The 20,879-nt window shown below is 37.4% G+C and overlaps 1 protein-coding gene across 10 annotated transcripts in view; it reads right to left on the reverse strand.

Annotated features, from left to right (window-relative positions):
• Window positions 1-20,879, reverse strand: part of dnm2a (dynamin 2a) — a 55,929-nt gene that overhangs the window by 30,456 nt on the left and 4,594 nt on the right. For all 10 annotated transcript variants that reach the window (XM_081371426.1, XM_081371428.1, XM_081371427.1 and 7 more), the window contains exon 2: window positions 2,620-2,693. In XM_081371426.1, coding sequence (XP_081227552.1) covers window positions 2,620-2,693 — 74 coding nt within the window. The remainder of the gene's footprint in view (window positions 1-2,619; window positions 2,694-20,879) is intronic.

Raw genomic sequence — 20,879 nt, forward strand, 5'->3', positions numbered from 1 at the left:
TTTCAGCTAGTTGCCATTTAGTTTAACTAGATGTACTAAAATAGCTAAAACTAAAAAAAAGTATGTTGAAATTTAAAAAAAACGTTAATAGTAATAAAAGATAATCTCAATGATACTGCAATAGCACTATTCCACACTATATACAGAAGAGATTTTACAAAACATACTAATTTCCAAAAGGGCTGTATGATTTAGTTCACACAACAAAAAAAAAAACTATTGCAATTATTTATCAGATATTTCAACTGCAATTAATTTTGCAGTAATTATACTGATTCAAAGGCATAGGTCACCAAAAATACTTACTAAAATACAAATAAATAAAAAATATACAGATATTTTTATGCTAAAGTGCACACAAAAAAAAACCGAATAAAACATTAGGCAAGCATGCCTGAGCTTCCGTTTACTATATTTGATGTGCTCTATGTGTTGATCAATATATGAATAAAAGTAAATCTGTTTATGATATAAAGTGATTGTGTCTCATCAGAAGAATTTTATTTGCATGGACTTTTAATGTAGGGACAAAAATGACATGAGAATAGGGATGTCACTAACCATTATTTTTGTAAACGAGTAAATGGTCGATTATTTTGACGATTAATCGAATAAAAGACTTAAGCCTTTAAAATGACTAAAAAAAACCTAATAACAACAAGGACGAGGTAATAATATTTGGTTCAAATAAAGCATCAAAAGCAACTAATCATATGGTTTTACAGAACAATGTTAAAATACATAATATACATAATAAAACCGATCATTTTATGTACAGTTTTATAACAAATGCCTGCAGACGACGCCTAAGGTCTGGTGTTGTTACACTTTACAGCAAATCAAATCTTTGTTTAACATTGGCCAAATGATATTTAATTAAAATGTTTACTTAATCTTTAATATTTGGCAACTTATTTCCGATAGAAATGCTCCAGCCACTGTAATTTCGAACAAGAATGTGTAGGCATAAAAACATTGTTTATTATGCAAACTTAGAGCGAGGGATGCGCCACTTCCGGTATTTTGCCGGTTATACAATACGGGTTTATTGCAATCAAGGAATTATTTTAGATCGAGTACTCGCATTTAATCGAGGAATTGTGACAGTCCTACAAGAGAATATTAAAAATATCCACATTTATAAAAATTGCAAATTATGACTAGGGCTGGATTACTAACGATTATTATTTTTAATCGATTAATCTGTTGATTATTTTTTTCCGATTATCTATCCATAGAGGTAACCACAGCAGCAGTATCAATAAAATAAATCCAATCGAGCCGTGAGCTCATCCATTAGATATATCAAGTAACCAACAACAGCGTCAAATGCTTTGTAACAGGTTGCAGAGAGCACGTTTGAGTCGTGAACCAAACAAAATAGTAGGCTATTAATTCAAAATGGAACTGGTTCTCTGCTTCTTAATTCCCCATCATGTGAATGATGCACAGATATTATGCATTTAGAAGCAGACAACAGCAGTTCAGCTTTATGTTCCCCTTTACGGTCGATTACACTGATTTGGAAGATAATTTGTTCTGTAATGTCTTTCTGTCTGAATTAATTCTCCATCTGCACTTCCATGTTCTCGCTACATTACATTACCTCATACTGAAAGCAATATAAATGATAATTGCTTGTAAAGTGGCTGAGAGATGTAAATGTTACAAGGGGAAGTTTCAGAGGAGAACTGCCTTGTGTATGAAATCAGAATAAGATGACATTATTAGTTAAAGATTAACCGCGTCATTATTGTGTCACTAGCAACAGGAACAGTAATAAACAACAGTTTTTTTTATTATTGTTTTCAAACTAGAATGTGATAAAGCATGTTTATGCATAACATGAAAATGTCATGGAGCTTTTCAAAATTTGGATGAAAACTTTTTATGTTTTGGCCGTTCATTTACATGACAGCAACGTTTTAGGGGCCAGAAAACGGCTTTTCAAACCGCATTTCACTATTTCATGTGATAAAACCATAGTAAAATTCACACAGCAACTCATAGGTCTTCATAACAGCCTGCCAAAATAAAAGTTCGGTTTAACTTGAAGAAACGATGACAGAAATGTATTACTATTGTAAAGTCGAATGCACTGTAATTATACAGTTTATTAAAAAAAATTTTTTAAAAGATTTTTAGCCCTTGTTTAATTTAAACCTATGATGTACAGCCCTTTGCTTGCCAAAAAATAAAAGGAATTGTTTTAATTTTGATTGATTACATTTTATAAGATAAATGAAAGTGCTAATGTTTTATGCATTCATTTGATTAACAGCGTTTTCAATAATAAATTTGTATTGTATCATAAAACACAGATTACTGAAAATTAAAACTATATAAACTACTGTATATTTATAAATATAAATATATAAATGTATTATAAAAATGTAATTTAAAATCCAATCCAGAAAATTTAAAGCAGAAATTTGGGGGGAAACAATTAAAGTGGATTTCATAGCGCCCTTGATGTGTCATTTGATGTGACACATTTGTCACACTAAATATTATGGGCGCCGTGTATGAATGAGCATGAAAGCATATGGTTTCAATCAACCACATACATATTACGTACCTGAGAAGGCTTTGTTCAGTTGTGCTCATTAACACACTCACCAGCTTTGTTGTTAACTAGCTGCAGAATGAGAGGCCTGCGGGTGACGATGCCTGAGCCTCGGGGAAGGAAATCCCTGTAATAAAACAACGAGAGAAGGAGAAAGTGAGTATGGATGAATGAGAAGCAAACACTCCCGAGTCCCGAGTTTGATCAAATTATTCATGAGAGAGGAGCGAATGTTTAGGGGCAACCTCTTTGCATTCATATCAGAACACAAACCAAGACGCTATCACAATCCCTTGTAGCAATGAATATTAAAACATGGTGGCACCTTTTGAAGGCCCACAATTCCTAAGAGGCTGCAATGCTTTTACAAATGAATGGCCACAGCCGTATCTTGCAGCCAAATCAGGGTACATTTAATAACACTGTGGCGTATTATAAACACCTTCTGAGATCAAACTGTGAGCCGGAGCAGTGTCAGCCATTTACACCCACAGATTTAACAAAGCACAGAGAACCGAACAGGTACGGGAACAGAACAGGAAAAATGAGCCAGGCATTTAATCAGTCCACAATCAGAAATGCAAGTATGACACACACAACCAAATTGTGAACACATAGCCCCGTTGCACACGCACATGGTTACAGCCTCCAGTACTCAAGGGGGCGACAGAGTTACCTTCAGATGCTCCTAGCTATAAAAAAATAAATATTATTGAAGCATTAAAGTGACCAGATACATTTTCAGCACAAAAGTATAGGCTATAACATAAGCGCCACCATAACAAGAATAGCAATGTACGCTAGAAGATTTACAAGATTATTTACAATTAAAATGCAATAATTTAAAGTCCCTCTGATGTGCAATAAAAAATAGTTTGACAGCCAATTAGCCTAATACAGTATTTAAAGCAGCAGACAATAAAGAACATCTTCTCAGTTCTCGCGCATGCGTCGTGGTGCTCTCATGAACTCACTCAGAGGCCCATGCGGAAGAAAATGAAGAGTTGAATAAAGTAGCCTAGTTATTTTTGTTCGTTTTTGCGCACAAAAAGTATTCTCGTTGCTTGATAAACTAAAGGTGATGATACACAGGGCAACTTTTTGGGCAATGTTGCCGTCAACGGGGAACCAGATGAGACACAGGGCCCACAACCGATCTAAATTATCCAGATAGAAATGTAACGCCCATTTTCAATGGGAAAGTGCCCAAGCAAAAATCGCTCGGCAAGATTGCCCAGCAACATTGCTCAAAAAGTTGCCCAGTGTCTCATCACCTTTAAGGTTGAGCCACTGTAGTCACTTGCACTATTTTAACAATGTCTTTACTAACTTTTCTGGACCGGCAGATGAAATTACATAGAAGCCTATGAAGGAGTGAGCCAGCTCTCAGATTTCATCAAAAATATCTTAATTTGTGTTCTGAAGATGAACGAAAGTCTTACGGGGTTGGAACAACATGAGGGTGAGTAATCACTGACAAATTTTAAATTTTCGGGTGAACTAACCCTTTAACTAACGCATATACAACTACTTAAAGTGATAGTTCAAATAAAGATATCATTTATTCACATTAATGTTGTTCCAAACCAGTATGACTTTCTTAGAAGAGGAACAAAATTCTTCAAAATATCTTCTTAGAAGAAAGAAAGTCAGAAACAAAAGAAAGTTTGGAACATGATTTGTTGTGGGGTGCATGATGACTGAATTTTATTTTTGGATGAACCAACTCTTTAACAACTCCTGCGCTATAAACAGGTCTGTTACTGTTAAAAAAAAATCTAATAAAAAAAAACTGTCGATCTACCATGATAGCAGCTGACCTGACATAAATTTGAACGGAAAATAATTAGTTTATACTATGAACATTTGCATTCATTTACTTGCGTCCGATATGTTTCAGGCCTTTGGGACACTATAAAAACCCATGATGAAATTCCAATGATGTGTCTTTTTTCCACATGGGAAGCTTTGATGGCATCCCACATGCTGTGGGTGTGTTGAAAGCGTGTCTGCGGGTTCGAGATTCGTCCAATCACAGCCTGTGTTAATGAGTAAGCCTGTCTCTCCATGAGTTCCTGCTCTACATCTGGTCCTGATCAAAGCCAGTGCAGTCAGCTGTGAATCCAGCAGCCATTTCCCCGAAATCACCAACCCACCTAACGCACAATGCAGCAGAGCCCGAGGAGAAAGACAAACCATGCTTGAAAAACACACACAGACAGTAACAATAAAAGAAGGGTCATACACAAAGAGATGATGAAACAAAACTGGGCTTTTAAGGACTGCCCAATGGCTCGGGGCCAGCGAGAAAGACGCTGAGGTCCCAGCTGTCACTGGAATTGTCAGTGGCCAGACTTCTGGGTTGCCATGAAAGTTTATCATTTCCAAATGTTTAAGTCTTGCCAGCTTAAATGTGCAGTAAGGGATTTCTGACAAACGCTGTTGATATTTGAAATCACCAAAGCAAACACACCCCTATCTTGATAGCTCCGCCCCCAAATTCACAGACATGCTATACAGCACACAGGCACCTCCCCCCTCATGAGTGGACACGCTCCTTACTGCTGATCGGCTACAAGTGTGTTTTGGTGCTCGACTGATTCACTTTTCTCAGAAATCACTTCCTGCACCTTTAAAGGTGAAGTATATAATTTCTGCAACACTAGTGGCACCTAGGAGAATTACAAAAATAAGGCATATTTTCAAACAATCTTGCAAATGCCCCTTTCACGCCTCCCTTAACTCAAACAGCTCTTACTGGTGCTTGTCAAGGCATGTCTCAACATAGCCCCTTTCTCACAGAGATTCCGGAAAATACACGGATAAAGTGACCCGGGATTTGACCCGGGTTCGTTTGATTTTGGTTCATTCACACTGCCAGTGATTTCCGGAATCAGAGAGTGCGTTCACACACAACCCGTAAAAATCCCATTAAGACACGTGACATCGATGTGACTTCTAATGTCTCAGCAGCGTCTTAAGTTTGCTTATGAGCTGCGATTTCTCACTCGAGAAACCACGCTTGTGCATTTTCTTCTCTGACTCGATCATAAACTTGCGCATTATGTACCGTTTCAGTAGCTGGCGAACAATCCCGGCTTCAGCGTCTTCATTACGACACGGCATTATTACGGCTTTCGTTCACACAATGCATGTTCCGGGACTGAACACGGCAATGTTACTAGGTCCCCAACCCGGCATCGATGCCGGCATTAATCCCGGGTCGTGTTTGCGTACACACAGAAGGCGTTCTGGCAATTTGCCGGAATCATCGCGCTGTGTTAAAGGGGCTCATGTGTTTTCAATAAAATGTCCAACATATTAGGAATACTTTTAGCTGTGTTGTTATGTGTCATGAGTAAGTAATTGAGTAGCCTATACTTATACTTGGTCTAGAGCGAACGCGGGTGCCTCTCTTATAGAAAACCTATCCAACAAATCAGCACCGGGGCACATTTTTTGACATGACGTGCCACAACTGTTTGAGGTGGTCTACACTGGACAACTCAAAGCAAAAATTCTAAGCTACATTTGTCTTTCTGAACGGGTGCATGATGATGCTATATATAACACCCTGTTCGCTTAGTCCCGTTTAATCTCTGAAGGTCTAAATTCAGCAAATTGTGGCTTACACTTATGCAACAGAAGCTGAATGTCTTTTTCCATGTAAAACTTCATGGTCAAACTCCGGCTAAACACGCTCTGGCTTCGCCTACTTTGGTCACGCCCCAAACTCTTGCTATAGGTTGAGCTGGAAAGAGATAAGTACACTTCGGATATGTTATAGAGTCCCCCTGTGGTGAAAATCCAGCTTTTAATGTTGTTTATGTCTATGTGGTGTTTTTAATGTGCTTAAAGACAAACCATGTGCAAATTCATAAGTCAACATCATTGCTTCAGAGTATTTTCTCTTTAAAACTGCAGAGAATCAAAGACAGTCTCAAAAACGCGGTTTGAAATCGCTGGTGGTTCTGACGTCACAAACTACCTTGTAACCAATCAGGTCAACGTGTGATCGTCAACGAGTGAATCTCTGAGCTGGTGTGAGTGAGTGGAGGCGGGGCTAATTTGAATATTCACAGAACCGCGTATACTAGAGTAACATTAAAGCTATTTTAAGGCATGAAGATTTTTTTTCAAGGAAAAAACTTTTACATAAATAAAATTTTGGTGATCAAAGATGAGTTTTAAGGGATAAAATTATTGACTACAGGGGGACTTTAAGTGAACGTAAACACTTGGGAACTTAATCGTTTGAACCTTATATTAGTTAGGCTAGTATATATTAGTTAGGCCAATCTTTCATTTGAAAGTCACATGTCTAGTATCTGTAAAACCGCATTTTTCCATCTTAAAAATATATCTAAATTACGCCATATGCTCTCATTGACAAATGCGGAACAATTAGTTCATGCGTTCATGACCTCAAGGCTAGATTATTGTAATGCTCTACTGGGTGGTTGCCCTGCACGCTTAATAAACAAACTACAGCTGGTCCAAAACGCAGCAGCTCGAGTTCTTACCAGAACCAGGAAGTATGACCATATTAGCCCAGTTCTGTCAAAACTGCATTGGCTCCCTATTAAACATCGCATACATTTTAAAATATTGCTGATTACTTACAAAGCACTAAATGGTTTAGCTCCGCAGTACTTGAGCGAGCTCTTAACGCATTATAGTCCGTCACGTCTATTGCGATCTCAAAATTCCGGCCAGTTACTAATACCTAGAATATCAAAATCAACTGCTGGCGGTAGATCCTTTTCCTATTTAGCACCAAAACTCTGGAACAGTCTTCCTACCATTGTCCGGGAAGCAGACACACTCTGTCAGTTCAAAGCCAGATTAAAAACACATCTCTTTGACCTAGCTTTCACATAATACATTATAGACTTCTATAATTTAATGTTAGGCTGCATAGATTAGGTCAGCCGGAACCGGGAACACTTCCCATAAATCCTGATGTACTCGTTACATCATGAGAAGAATGGCATCTACGCTAATTTTAGTGTCTGTGTTTATCCCGAGGTTTTCCTGCAGCCTGCCGGATCCAGGCCGTTTCCAGATCTGACGAAGGACCTTCGCCTGGACCGATGACAACGCAGTGCTGAAGTGCCAACTAGTCTCTCCCTATGGAGGATCCCTCTACCACTATACAGATAAGGCGTTGTCGGCAAAATTTCGTTTCGCGTTCCTACCCCAAAGCAACAAAATAAAATAAAATTCTTTATCAAAATTTATAAGGAAAGACAAGTACTTGTTTAGGCTTGGCTTGTAGGGAATTCCTAACCTGCGTATTTTCAAATGCACATAACTATAAAACCCATTCTAAATGCGCATGTGAACGCCATCAGCGTTTCTCACAGGTTCCCGTTTAAAGTCTGTGTAGAGGGAATGGTGTCGTCTTAGCGGCCCCTAATTTAATAACAAATTATCGTTGCTTTGAAACAATCTACGTTGTTAAAAGCGCTATATAAATGAAGATGACTTGACTTGACTAGTAATTTTTACCGTAGAATCAAAATCTGAATTATAATAAGCTAATGTATTACATTACAAGGTTACATGGATGAAAAACAGCAAAAAAAAAATTGTTGATTTGCGGTGGGGCCAGTGAAAATGTCCATAGAGTTAAGCCCTGCAAAAGTAAGCAAGAGCTTTCAAGTGTGGCCTATGATGAAGACAGCCCGTTTGGCTGCATGAGGCACGTGGCTGTACGACAACGACCAATGCCTGGAGGGGGAGAAGGGCGAACGAAAACAGGCCATAGAGAGCTGTGTGCTGGCATAACCCCGCATCCATGGCTCTTGACTTACACCCACTCAGCCAGCAAAGTCAAACACCTACACCCACCCACACACACACATTAAAAAAGATGCCCAGTAAATACACACATGCGCAACGGACCGAGCAGCTTCGCAAATAAGAACAAATACCCATATGGTAGGAATATGAGCGCTCCGGAAGACTCATTGCTTCGTTTCTCACTTATTTCCAGAGCTAACAGGCAGGTGGGCTGCCGTCCATTATTCATGGGCTTTAAAAGATAGAGGAGGCTGAGCAGATTGTGTATCATTTCATCCATTATGCATGCACAAACGCAGAGCGGCGCAGAGAGAGTGGAAAGAGACCGGGAGGGACAGACAGGCAGACAGGACTCGTCTCACTTCAGATACACCCAGCGTGAGTCTCCGTACACCAGCTAAACGCCTGCTCTCATTATACAAAATATGAACGTGCACAGAACAGAACAGCTCAAAAGAGTTCACTCATTATAGAGAGGATGGGTCATGGAAAACTGCATTTTTCTTGTTTGTTTGGTATATGAGCGCATAGAGCCGTCAAAAATGGATCTCGTTCAGCCCAAAATCAAAGAGAAAGAAGTAAGAAATAATGAAGCCTATTTTTTGGGCCATTCAAGTTTTTTAGACTGTAGCCTAACATTTAAATGTGCTGTAATGATTTTCTTTGGAATAGCAGGTATGAAATGTCCCTGACACCTGACAGATATCACTGAAAACAGATGTGCTGAGTAAACACTTGGGAACTTAATTTGAGACATCTGTCTCAAAAAACAAAACAAAACAAAAAAACAGAAAAGTTAGCCCTCACTTTTTTAGCCAATCAGAAAACTCTAGACATTGGTAAGTGTGTGGCGGTGGTGCTTTACAGGGGATGGATTTAAAGATGTACCTTTTTTGCGAGCGTTTTAACAGCGTTAGTCTATAGAACGGTAAAGCACAGCATGCTATGGAAGCTTGTTTCCACCATAGAATAAAAAAATAAAGTTAATTGCGACTTTTTATCTCACACGTTTGACTTTTTCTCACAATTGCGAGTTTACTCGCAATTCTGACTTTTTTTCTCCAAAAAACTTCTGACTTTATAACACGCAATTGTGAGGTTATATCTTGCAATTCTAGATTTATAACACGCAATTGCGAGATAAAAAGTCGAAATTATCTTTTAAAATGTTTTATTCTGTGTACATTCTTAAATGTTTTATTTGGGGTCTGTAAGATTTTTTTCTTAAAGGATTAAGTCTCTTATGTACTCCAATCATTTATTTGAAAAATATACAGTAAAAACAGTAATATTGTGAAATAGTTTTTACAATTTAAAATAGCTATTTCTATGTTAAAATACCGTAAAATGTAATTCATTCCTGTGAATTCATTCAAAGCTGCATTTTCAGCATCATTGCTCCAGTTTTCAGTGTCACATGATCCTTCAGAAATCATTCTAATATGATGATTTGATGCTCAAGAAACATTTCTTATTATTATCAAAGTTGTAAACTTTTTTTTTTTTTGGAAAGAGAGATACATTTTTCAGGAATCTTTGATGAATAAAACATAACAGCTTTTAAGTGTGTGTATACTATGTATGGGTAAAACTGCTCATTGGGAAATCAGGCAGACATCACGAAATGTTTGCCAAATTACAGGCTGGTGAATTACAGTAAATGTAATATTATTTGATGCAGTACATTTTTCCCCATATTGACTTTCTATTTTAAAGGGCTACAGAGAAAGTCAAACATCTCCAACAGCATTATAAAAAGAACAGATGAGGAAAAGAAAAGAAAACATCAAGTTATTATTGCATAATATTACTGCATAATATTGTAAATTACATATTGTTTATCACAACTAACTGTGGTAGTTTGGCCAATATGTTATAGACTCATGTTAAACAATCTGAAGTGACAAAGTTTTTTAGTTATATTTTTTGGTCAATTTCTTGCCTTTATTTGAGAGGATACGAGGAAGTCGAACTCGGGTCAGCTGATGCGCTGTATTTGCTGGAGCGCTGCCCACGAGGATAAGGCTCTGAGTATACTGAATATTTTTATTAGAACATTTTTTTGTTAGAAACCATAGTTACCTTGACCTAACCATGGTAATGAGGAGCCATTCATAGCCATTCATGGTTATGATCTTATTACTACAAATGCTACAGTTAAACTAGAAACCATGTTAAAATATTCATAAGAGTGAGCACACCGTGGAATCAAGGGCTTTAGAGCTGGACCTCCATAAATAATGGACCAAACTATCATTTTCCCCCTGTATATGCTCTCTAATTGTTCGGAACAAATCTGGCCTTGTTTGCCTTTATGTATTCCAAGAGATGACTTAAATCATTAAAAGCCTGATGAAAGGGAAGCTAAGAAGATATATCAGTGAGAGAATAGGAAACACAATGTACAGTAAGCTTCAGTCAGACTATGTTAACGACCTTTACACATAAGCCAAGTTATAGTTTGACTTCCCACATTACAAAGTATGGTAATCGTGATTTCGATTCAAACACACCCATGCAATCTTATTCCTAAATGACAATGATTCGGCTATGTCTTTGACAAAATCATACCTTTCTGTCTTACAATAATTCAAATTATCACAGAAGTCCTGGGATAAAAGTTTATAGTTCGGATATAAACTCTGATGTCTACAGTAGCGATCAAAATAGAGCAAACTCCCTTTCGAAAGTAACTTGTCTTCAAATAACGGTTGTATTGATCAAGTGACAAGTGACTGGTAAAATTTTTTATTAATCACCGAATCATTCACTCAAGAGATTCGTTCAAAAAAAATACTGATTCATTCAGTAATGAACAAGTGAAGTCTTTATGAGTGAGTCATTGAATCAATCATTCAAACTGATTTTTTTAAAAATAATTAATTCAAATAAAAAAGATTTAAATAGACTGCAGCAATTAATATTTTGTCAAAACTTTTGTAGCCTAATGAATGTATTCACACAAAACAAATCAACCTCAATACATCAGAAATAAAAACAGTAGATTTTATAGAGCTAATCAACATAAATATTGATTTCATAATTCTAAAATAATTATCTCTGACATAATTATTTATAACCGCCATTTTACAGAAATAGTGTTTACGGAATAACGTTAAAGTGTTAAAAAAAATATTGGTAATTCGAACTTAGCGCTCATAAGTTATGATTATAATACATCACATCCGGTCGGCCGGTCGCATACAGTCGAGCCGCAGAAGTACAAAAATTTCAATGCATCCGAAGCTCAAATCGGATCCGAAATTTCCATAAACACATACAATGAGATCTCCACGCAGCTTCCATACTAATCTCCATTGGAATGAATGATTTCCGGTCCAACGGCTGTCGTTTGTCGTGAGGTTAATGATTATTTTGAAAAGTGATTCTTTCATTAATCGGATAAAAATTCCACATCCTAACCAATGTTGTCCTCAAAATGAAGGCTATGAAAAGAAATATAGTGAATATCTACGCAAGCAATGCTATACATTACGTGCAAAAACACACTATTCACTCATCAGAATATAATTCTGAAAAAAGAAGATACTTTGAAGAATGTTGATGAGTTTTTTTTTTATGTTCCAAAGAAGAAAGTAAATTATACAGGTTTAAATGGAATGACATGAATCCTGCATCCAAGGAACCAGGAAAACCAATCCAACCCAATCTGAATGATCAACACATAGTCTATTCAGTGTTTTCATTATGAAAACACAAGTTTCTGTACACAGAGATCAGCCAATCAAAACAAAGACATTGATGCAAAAGACAAATGCAAGACTTAAATGTACAGTACCAAAAACATGCTGTTTAATCCTAATCAACAATGAGATGAGAGGGTGGAAAATGGTCATGTAAAGTGCATATCTTTGGACATGATCACAGTACCATCACTATAGTCTTCTCAATGGTAAAAATATATATATGCAGCACAATAAACAACATTTGGAACAACAACAAAAAAAAAAGAAGAAAAAAAAAAACTTCCTTTGTCTCATACGATTCATAATTAATAACTGATGGGTTCAGAAACAGTTTCACATTTGTCACAAAACAGCCCGTGGCATTATCTGCCTGATCTGCCTGCCTTACACAAGGTTCACGCTGTGTTCTCGCTCCAGTTTTATACTCCTCCCATAGTGAACACAGCAAAATGAACAACAGCCCCACCTAAAGCAGCCGGCGGAGCCAGATAGCAGAAGTCACGCAGAACAATGACATCAGCCCTGCAATAAACAGCCATGATGGAGGCGCTGGCCTGCAATTGGATCAAGTCAGTTGAAACCAGCAGGAGAAAGATCTTGAAAATCCAGTTCGGCAGGATGAAATTTGACCAACAATCTCAACTCATTCTACTTGGCATGTTTTAACGGCAGATGCGACACGGATTGGGCTAATTAATATGTGTAACTTACTAATGTTTACTGAGCTCTGATTGTGTCCGTGAGATGAATAGTGCTTTTGTTTGTTAATTCCCAGCTGTCTAAATGTTAGTATGGCGGATAAAGGCCCGACAGAAGGTCAGAGAGCGTGCTAAAGCACTAAGGTAACACTGTTGCTCATAACGTGCCATGCAGTTTTTATTATTATATTTGAACAGACATTGTTTATCAGTCTCAAATGTGCTCCAGTGGTTATTTATTCAAATACGGTGTCGCTTATGTGCCCAATTGAGCTCTCTCTTCAGATGGCCCTACAATAAGGATGGGGGCCAGTGTGAAAGAGTTTCGAGTCAGCTGACAGAACAGTTTTGCCCGTATTGGGCCAATGAACTCAAGTCATAAAGTGCACTTGCATCTCTTTTATGATAAGAAATGAATGTCAGTTATATCTTACGGACAGGACAAAACATCTGATATGCTAAAATAGATCTGTGAATTTGTGTGAATGCGCTCTATTTGACCTGCCGCTGTCTTACAGTTAATCATTCTTAAAGGGGTTATGTGTAAGAATTTGCATGTATTAATCGCTTTTTGCATTGCCACTGTGTGAACAGCTTGTGTTAACTTAAAAAAACCAGACATTCCTCGACTTCCTATGTGAGGGACTCGGGCTGGGGTGTCACCGGGAAAATCTAAAGGATGCGGCGTTTACGCATGCTCAAGAAACTCTCTTACATTCACATGAAACAAATGCGTACAATGTTCAGGATAATGCCGAAATAGCTACTGTAATGTCCCCAAACCATAGTCTTAGCCTATAGAATCAAATATACTTTATAATCAAACTATCCTAACTCTGTCATTTTAATTGCCTCATCTGTTGACTAGGGCTGGGTAATGATAAAAAAAAAAATAATAAAAAAAATCGATATCGATACCGATACCTTGACTTCAAATACCGGTTCCTGAACGATACTTTTTTCTATACCAATTTTATGAAATCCATTTTAACAAGTTTACATTACATATTCATGAGTTCAAAAGTTCAGTTTGTTGACTTTTTTACAGACTCAATGACTCATATAGGCCACTGGGGGGGTGGAATATATGCCTCGCGCTCAAGGGCACACATAAAGATTGTAAACGCAATGGCCAACAGCACTGAAAATGCTAGAGGAAATGCTGGTATCGTCACATTTTTTAAATTTCAGACAACACTATAGTGAACGCGCGCGCCTATAGAAATAAATGAACCTTTCATTTGGAATACATGATCAGAAATAATATTTTTTTCCGATTCAAATTTGTTTAAAAGTAGACATTTCAAGCTTTCTATAGGCCTATTTCTCATGTCTGTTAGGCCAGTAGCCTATACGCTGAGTTTCGGTTCATTTGTGACGCACTCCAGTTCTTCTTTTTTTTTCAGAAGTGGCCTTACGGTATATTAACCCAGACTGTTTAATGAAGCTCAGAGGAGCCATGAATATGAATGAAAAATGAAATAATACTCTAAATGTTAAACTAAAACCGCCAGTAGGTGGCGGCAAGTCACTATCTTAATGAGTGAGTCATTAAATCATTTATTCAGACTGATTCATTCAAACGGCTGAATGAATGATTGGCTCACTCTATTTGTTAAACTGTAGATTCATTCAGTAATGAAACAACACTGTGTGTTGCTCGAAGACATGGCTTTGTTTGAAACTATTTTCATTGGCGAAATTATGCAAAAACAGACAATATTGTGTATAAAATGTATTACAATATTAATTTATTGTTTACTGGCCTGTTGTATAAAACCAATATCACATTAGCATCATGCGGATATTTAGGAGAAATCAGCACACTTGCTCATTTGAAATTGCTAAACTATATAATATGATATAAATACAAGACAAAGCCCCATACAGGGGAATTTTTTGCCCTCATATCTAATTTTAGTGGCATTTTAACTGCATAATTCAGTAATTTGTTGCCCTGCATCATGTTCGTAACTAAACTGCAGGTCTAGGCCAGGGCAGGGAGCTTGAAAAGTGTTTATCATTTTTAAGGCATTATTTTTTTCCATAATTAATTGCACCAAAAAATATATAGTTGAATCGACAGCCCTATTTGCAACAGATTAACAACATAATAAATTCTATTTGTTGTAACTTGTCAGTCCAGAACAACTAGTTGACTAATGGGTCTTAAAGAAGCACTGTATAATAAGGCTGGCCTTGGCTTCACTTGAATTGCTTCTTAGAAGGAGTACAGATAAGATGCATTCAAAAACAGGAAGAGCAAGTATTGTCTCAAGATAGGTTTTAAAAAAACGTTGACTATTTTTAACTTGCCAAGCCACTTCGGGGCATATACTAAACTATAATAAATAACAACACTAAAAATGTTGACTAGAAATAGTCAAATAAATCCTTATTGTTGAGTCATAAGTGATGAGTTACAGTTCGATAACATCAGAAACATGGTTGAAAAACAAAACAAAAAAAACTCTTTTTGAGGGTTCAGTGCTTTTACTGCAAGTAAACCAAGTTAAATCCATGAAAGGGCCCACGCTCTGAACAAACTCAATAAACTGGAGCGAGTGAATTCAAATAACACCACCTGTGAGACACAACCCATTCCAGGAAACTATTCCTCTGAGCCTTATAGTCTTACAACTAAAGACTCATAAACAATACCCAATTAAGTTTACTGAACTCTCACAGCAGCACTAGAACATGCCTATGAGCGCCATGCAAACATAGGCCTAATTTAAATCAAAAAACTCTTTCAGATAAAATGTATGTTTGTCTAAGTCGGTGATTAGAAACGAGAGCTTCCAGAAATTCCTGATGAGCAGACAGGTGTCAGGTGAACAGGTGTCTCCATTTTGCCTCCCTGGAGGACGGCCCTGCCCTGCCTCTATCATAAACACTGCACAAACACACACACAAACATGTTATTTCTTTAAGCATGTATGTGTTTAACTAAGTTTATGGCAACAATTCCCATTCTTTCTGACAACAAAGCACCTGAACGCGACTAGCTCGTAAACACAACTTCAGAAGTGGGAAGTTGGATACTTCAGCATTAGGGTGTGTGTGTCCACAACTGACAATTTTGGTTCGATAAAAACGCACTACTGTGAGATTTCTTTATTAGAGCGGTTCATTTGAATAAGTGTGAATTGAAACGCTGCCATTCGAACCCTGGAGTGAACCAAACAAGCAGACCGAGACCTACACTTTCAGCTTCCAAACAAACCTGCGGTTCGACTTGCGGTGCGGTTCGACTAAAATATAGGCTAGCTAATACACAAGACGGACCAAAGACATCTAAACAAACCAAAAAATAGGATGTGATGTCACAAGCTACGCTGCCTATTGGAGTTTGGTACAAGTGTCAGAAACGCTCCTTGCATGAGATCTTCATTTGCGAGAAAACAACAAAAAAAAATTGACCCCTTGTCACATTTTCTAAGCTACTCCTGAGTTCTCAGCAGGCAAAAACTAGTGCTGGGCGGTTTACCGGTTCATACCGAATACCTGTGTTTATTTTTGTTACGATATGAATTTTTAATATACCGCAATACCGGTGTATGTCGCTTTAATCGGAACGCGGCGCTGCGCGACAGTCTCACCCCTCATTTACAACACACGTCTGCGGCACATTACAGCTGCGACAAGGTTTTATTCCGTCCTCCACACGCGTGCGTCAAAATAGACTAGGCGCCTATATTTAGCGAAGCGGCGCGGAGAGCCGCTTCTGGGAAGCTTCGATCTGAAACACAAGCATTGACTAGAATGGGCACGAGACGTGTGGGGGTGAGAGTGTCTTTTTTTCTCGCGGCGCGCGTGTTTTTATACTGTATTAACGTATCTGAAGTGAACTGACGGTCTTTAGAAAAGTTTCTTTGTTATTACGATTGAATCTTTCTTTATCTTTCCTGATAAAGCAGTGTTTATGAGCGTTGCTGCTTTGTGTACAGCCGTTACCGGGGAAACCACTGTTTCTGCCGCTCCTAAAGCGCGTCCTGCTGGCACCTCTTTGTAAACAGCCTTGCAAACCTGCTGTATTATTAATATTAGTGTGGATTGTTTCTATAATATTCACTCATGACAATAAAATAGGGCATTATAAGTAAATCTACTGCAGTATTTCCTCTCTCACTCAGTAGAAAATGTGGTTAACACCCATCATGCTTAAAAAAAATAAAAAAACCGGTAAAAACCGTGAAACCGGTATAATTTAGAAAAAAACCGTGATGTTGATTTTTGGTAAAACCGCCCAGCACTAGCAAAAACACTATTACACACATACATCGAGTGAATTTAGCCCAGCTCACAGCATTGTTTTGGATGCAAGTTCTGTCTCACTTAGGCTACACATCATAACACACATCATAAAAGCCAATTTTTGTTTTGTATCAGGTTCGGTGTTAAAAATGACAATGTGAACTCTAAGTGAACCAGGACTAGGCTAAATGTTCCATTTTCTTTTTTGGTCCAGACCAAAAGAACAAAGTGTGAACAACACACTCTAAATTGATCATTTTTACCAATGCATTTTTCATCAGTTGTTTATAAATTGTGGATGAGGATATTTAAAAATTCTTTAATTTTTAGACAGATTCGCTAATATACCATTAAGATCGATTTCATTTGTGAGTCATTTTCATTCAAAATTGGTCATTTTGCTCAAAAGACAGATCACTATGTCTTTAGTGCTGTCAAAAGTACAGACTTCGGTACCAAATTTAAAAAACGTGACGATACCAGCATTTCCCTCTAGCATTTTGAGAGCTGTTGAACGGATTCTTAAACACCTCTGATTGGCCATTTTGTTGCTCACACACTCAACATATAGGCTATGTCTGTGATTGGCTACAATGATCAATGCTTTGAAAACATGTTATCTTCACTGAGCACTTACACAGGTTGGTCAATCAGAGGATACATTAGGGATCCGCTGATAGACACCTGCTTTTAAATGCTTCCGTGTGTATCTGTGTAAGCGCTCTGTGAAGATAACATGTTTTGGAAGCGTTGATCATTGTAGCCAATCACATATGTTGAGCGTGTGAACGCAATGACCAATCAGAGACATGTTGAGCGTGTGATTGAATGGCCAATCAGAGGTGTTTAAGAATCCATTCAACAGCGCTCAAAATGCTAAAGGGAAATGCTGGTAACGTCACATTTTTTTATGTGACTTGGTACCGAAGTTGGTACTTTTGACAACACTATAACAAGTTAAGTTCTACACCAAATTTATCTAATGAAATATTAACATTAAGTAAGTTTTATAATTTTTTCAGGCTTGGAAAACCTTAAAATTCCATGACATTTCCAGGTTTTCCATGGCAATATGAATTCCATGGGCATTTTAGCACATCCTCCCAAAGTCAGTGGGTTTGTTGAATGGGGTTATGGTTAAATGGCTGAAATAAGGTCGGTGGTGAACACAAGCTCAAGACTTTCACCTTTTGTTTTCCGAAATAAAACACATCAGTATTACCCCACTCGTGATCTCATTTCTTGAAAAAGGCAGTTGCTAACAAGTGGCTAAATGGCACTACGGAGGCTGTCGAGGACATTAGACATTAAACTCAGTCCGCTTTTAAACCCCCACTTATAATTGTGCTCTTATAAACTATTATACCGCAAACTCTCTGGGAAAATGTTTTTAGATTAAAACTGAGAGTTGTCGGAAGATTAGTAATGTAGACGTTGAAGTCGTGGGACCGTGGTGTAGTTTGTTTTTAGCCTTTAGCTTTTTACTTCTGGCGACTGTCTTTAGGCTTCAGAATTCATAAAAGTTGTGTTTATCTGTGAAAATTATCTTGATGGACAAAAATGTGCAAGTATCATAAAAAATACATCAGTCCTGACGCCCATTGTCATTTATGACTCACCACAACACCCTACTTCAAACGGATCGGACTGATATTGTGTAATCTGAACCCGGCATAAGATGCCAAATATAGCTTTACCTAATGGTTTATGTCTAATTTCTACTCTCAGTTCCAACACTGATTGTTGATCCTGTAAAGGACAAACCTGCCCAACCTCATTATGAAATCCAAGATAATGTTGCTATGCATCCTTTGCCACCAGGAAAACTTGAGACACCTCTAGGCATTATTGCAGGACAATATCATTGAGAAACATACTCTAGCTTATTTTGCATGGATATCATATAAAACCTGCTTTTATCATGCATTATTTTCCTAATAATCTCATTCTCATGTCCAATCAGAGGTGTTTAAGAATCCATTCAACAGCGCTCAAAATGCTAAAAGGAAATGCTGGTAAAGTCACATTTTTTATGTGACTTGGTACCGAAGTTGGTACTTTTGACAACACTATAACAAGTTAAGTTCTCACCAAATTTATCTAATGAAATATTAACATTAAGTAAGTTTTATAACTTTTTCAGGCTTGGAAAACCTTAAAATTCCATGATATTTCCAGGTTTTCCATGGCAATATGAATCCTTTATATTAAGGAGGACAGTGAATGTGAATGGAAAGTCTCTTTCAGGACATGTAGCCTATCCTACACAAGCTTGTGGGTGTGACATGCATCAAACAATGATTCATCTATGCAATCAGACCCCTAGCTGTGATAAAACAGAGAAGAAACATGACATCAGAGATTTGTGAAGGTGATGAAGTAGATGACTCAGACAGACAGCATTTCTATGACTTTACAAAAGAGGAAAAAAAAGACAGAGAGAGAAAGATCACACTCACACAGCAGCATTAACTAGTTTCATGTCATTTAATTCCAAGGTAAAACACAAAGTACAGTGTTATAAATGTACTTTACTTTAAAGGGATGGTATAATGCCCTTTTCAAAAGATGTAAAATAAGTCTCTGATGTCCCCAGAGTGTGTATGTGAAGTTTTAGCTCAAAATACCCCACAGATATTTTTATATAGCATGTTAAAATTGTACATTTTTCAGGGTGAGCAAAAACGCACCGTTTTGTGTCTGTTCCTTTAAATGCAAATGAGCTGCTGCTCCCGGCACAGAGGGTGGAGCTACAACAGCTTGTACTCACACAGACATGCACTGAAAATTTCTAAAACTTTTAGCCTTTTATGTTCAAACCAGAGTCAGACAATGATGAAGATACTCAAGAAGAAGTGAGGCCATCCTTAAAAATATTTTGGTTTGCAGTAACAGCAAAAAAAAAGAAAAAAAGGGTCGGTAGGTAGGTCTTTATTTTTTTATATATATAAAAAATAATATAAAAAAGTATATTTTTTTAATAATAAAAAAAAAATCGGGGTCGGGGGGGTCTTGAGAGAACATTTTTCACCGATGTCTAGGGGCTGTTTACACCAGGCCACTTTGCGTTTTCTCAGATCGGATTGCAATCTGATTGATCAAAACGATTCAATTATTTACACCTGGTTACATAGATGTGTGTTGTTGTTTTTTTGCGGATATAACCGATCTTCAATTCCCGCTATATGCAGATTTAATGCAGTGCACCGAAAGCAACAGTTATTATTTTATTGGTCAACAGCTAAAATTTCTGAATCAAAACCCGCAATAAGAGAAAGCGGAAACAGCCCTGGTAAGATCATTTCGTTTCTTTACATTTAATAAAGATGATCGTGTGTTAAGCGTCTGCGACTTACTTTCACTTTGATTTGCGATAGCACGTTGATGCTTATAGCTTCTCATCTGCGGCGATGCGTGTTGCAGTAGCGTCGTCATTACTGACTAAAACATGACATGTAGCCTATAACACGCTTTCACATGTTTATTTTTTAATAAACCATATTCAACAACATATAAAAATGAAATAATCTTTAGAGTAAAGCCGCAGCCATCATTACCAAGCGCGAACCATTGACAGTGAATGAAACGGAGCGATCTTAGCCTGCAGGCCGTAGTGTGACATGCGTAAACCTGGTGTAAACATAATGACGCGCCACGAGTTTTTATTTAAAAGAAAGAACGTAGCTTATGTTTGTATACGTCTAAGCAATTTATATTCACAATACTTAATAACTAATATTATTTTATTGCATTTGTATTAGTTGTTTGAAGAGTTAAAAAAAAATTGGTCGGTCTTAACGCAAGTTTACAACCGGCAAGTCGGTCGGACTAAAAGGGGAAATAAAT

This window comes from Scardinius erythrophthalmus (genome assembly GCF_964197995.2).
Source record: "Scardinius erythrophthalmus genome assembly, chromosome: 1".
Taxonomy (NCBI): Eukaryota; Metazoa; Chordata; class Actinopteri; order Cypriniformes; family Leuciscidae; genus Scardinius; species Scardinius erythrophthalmus.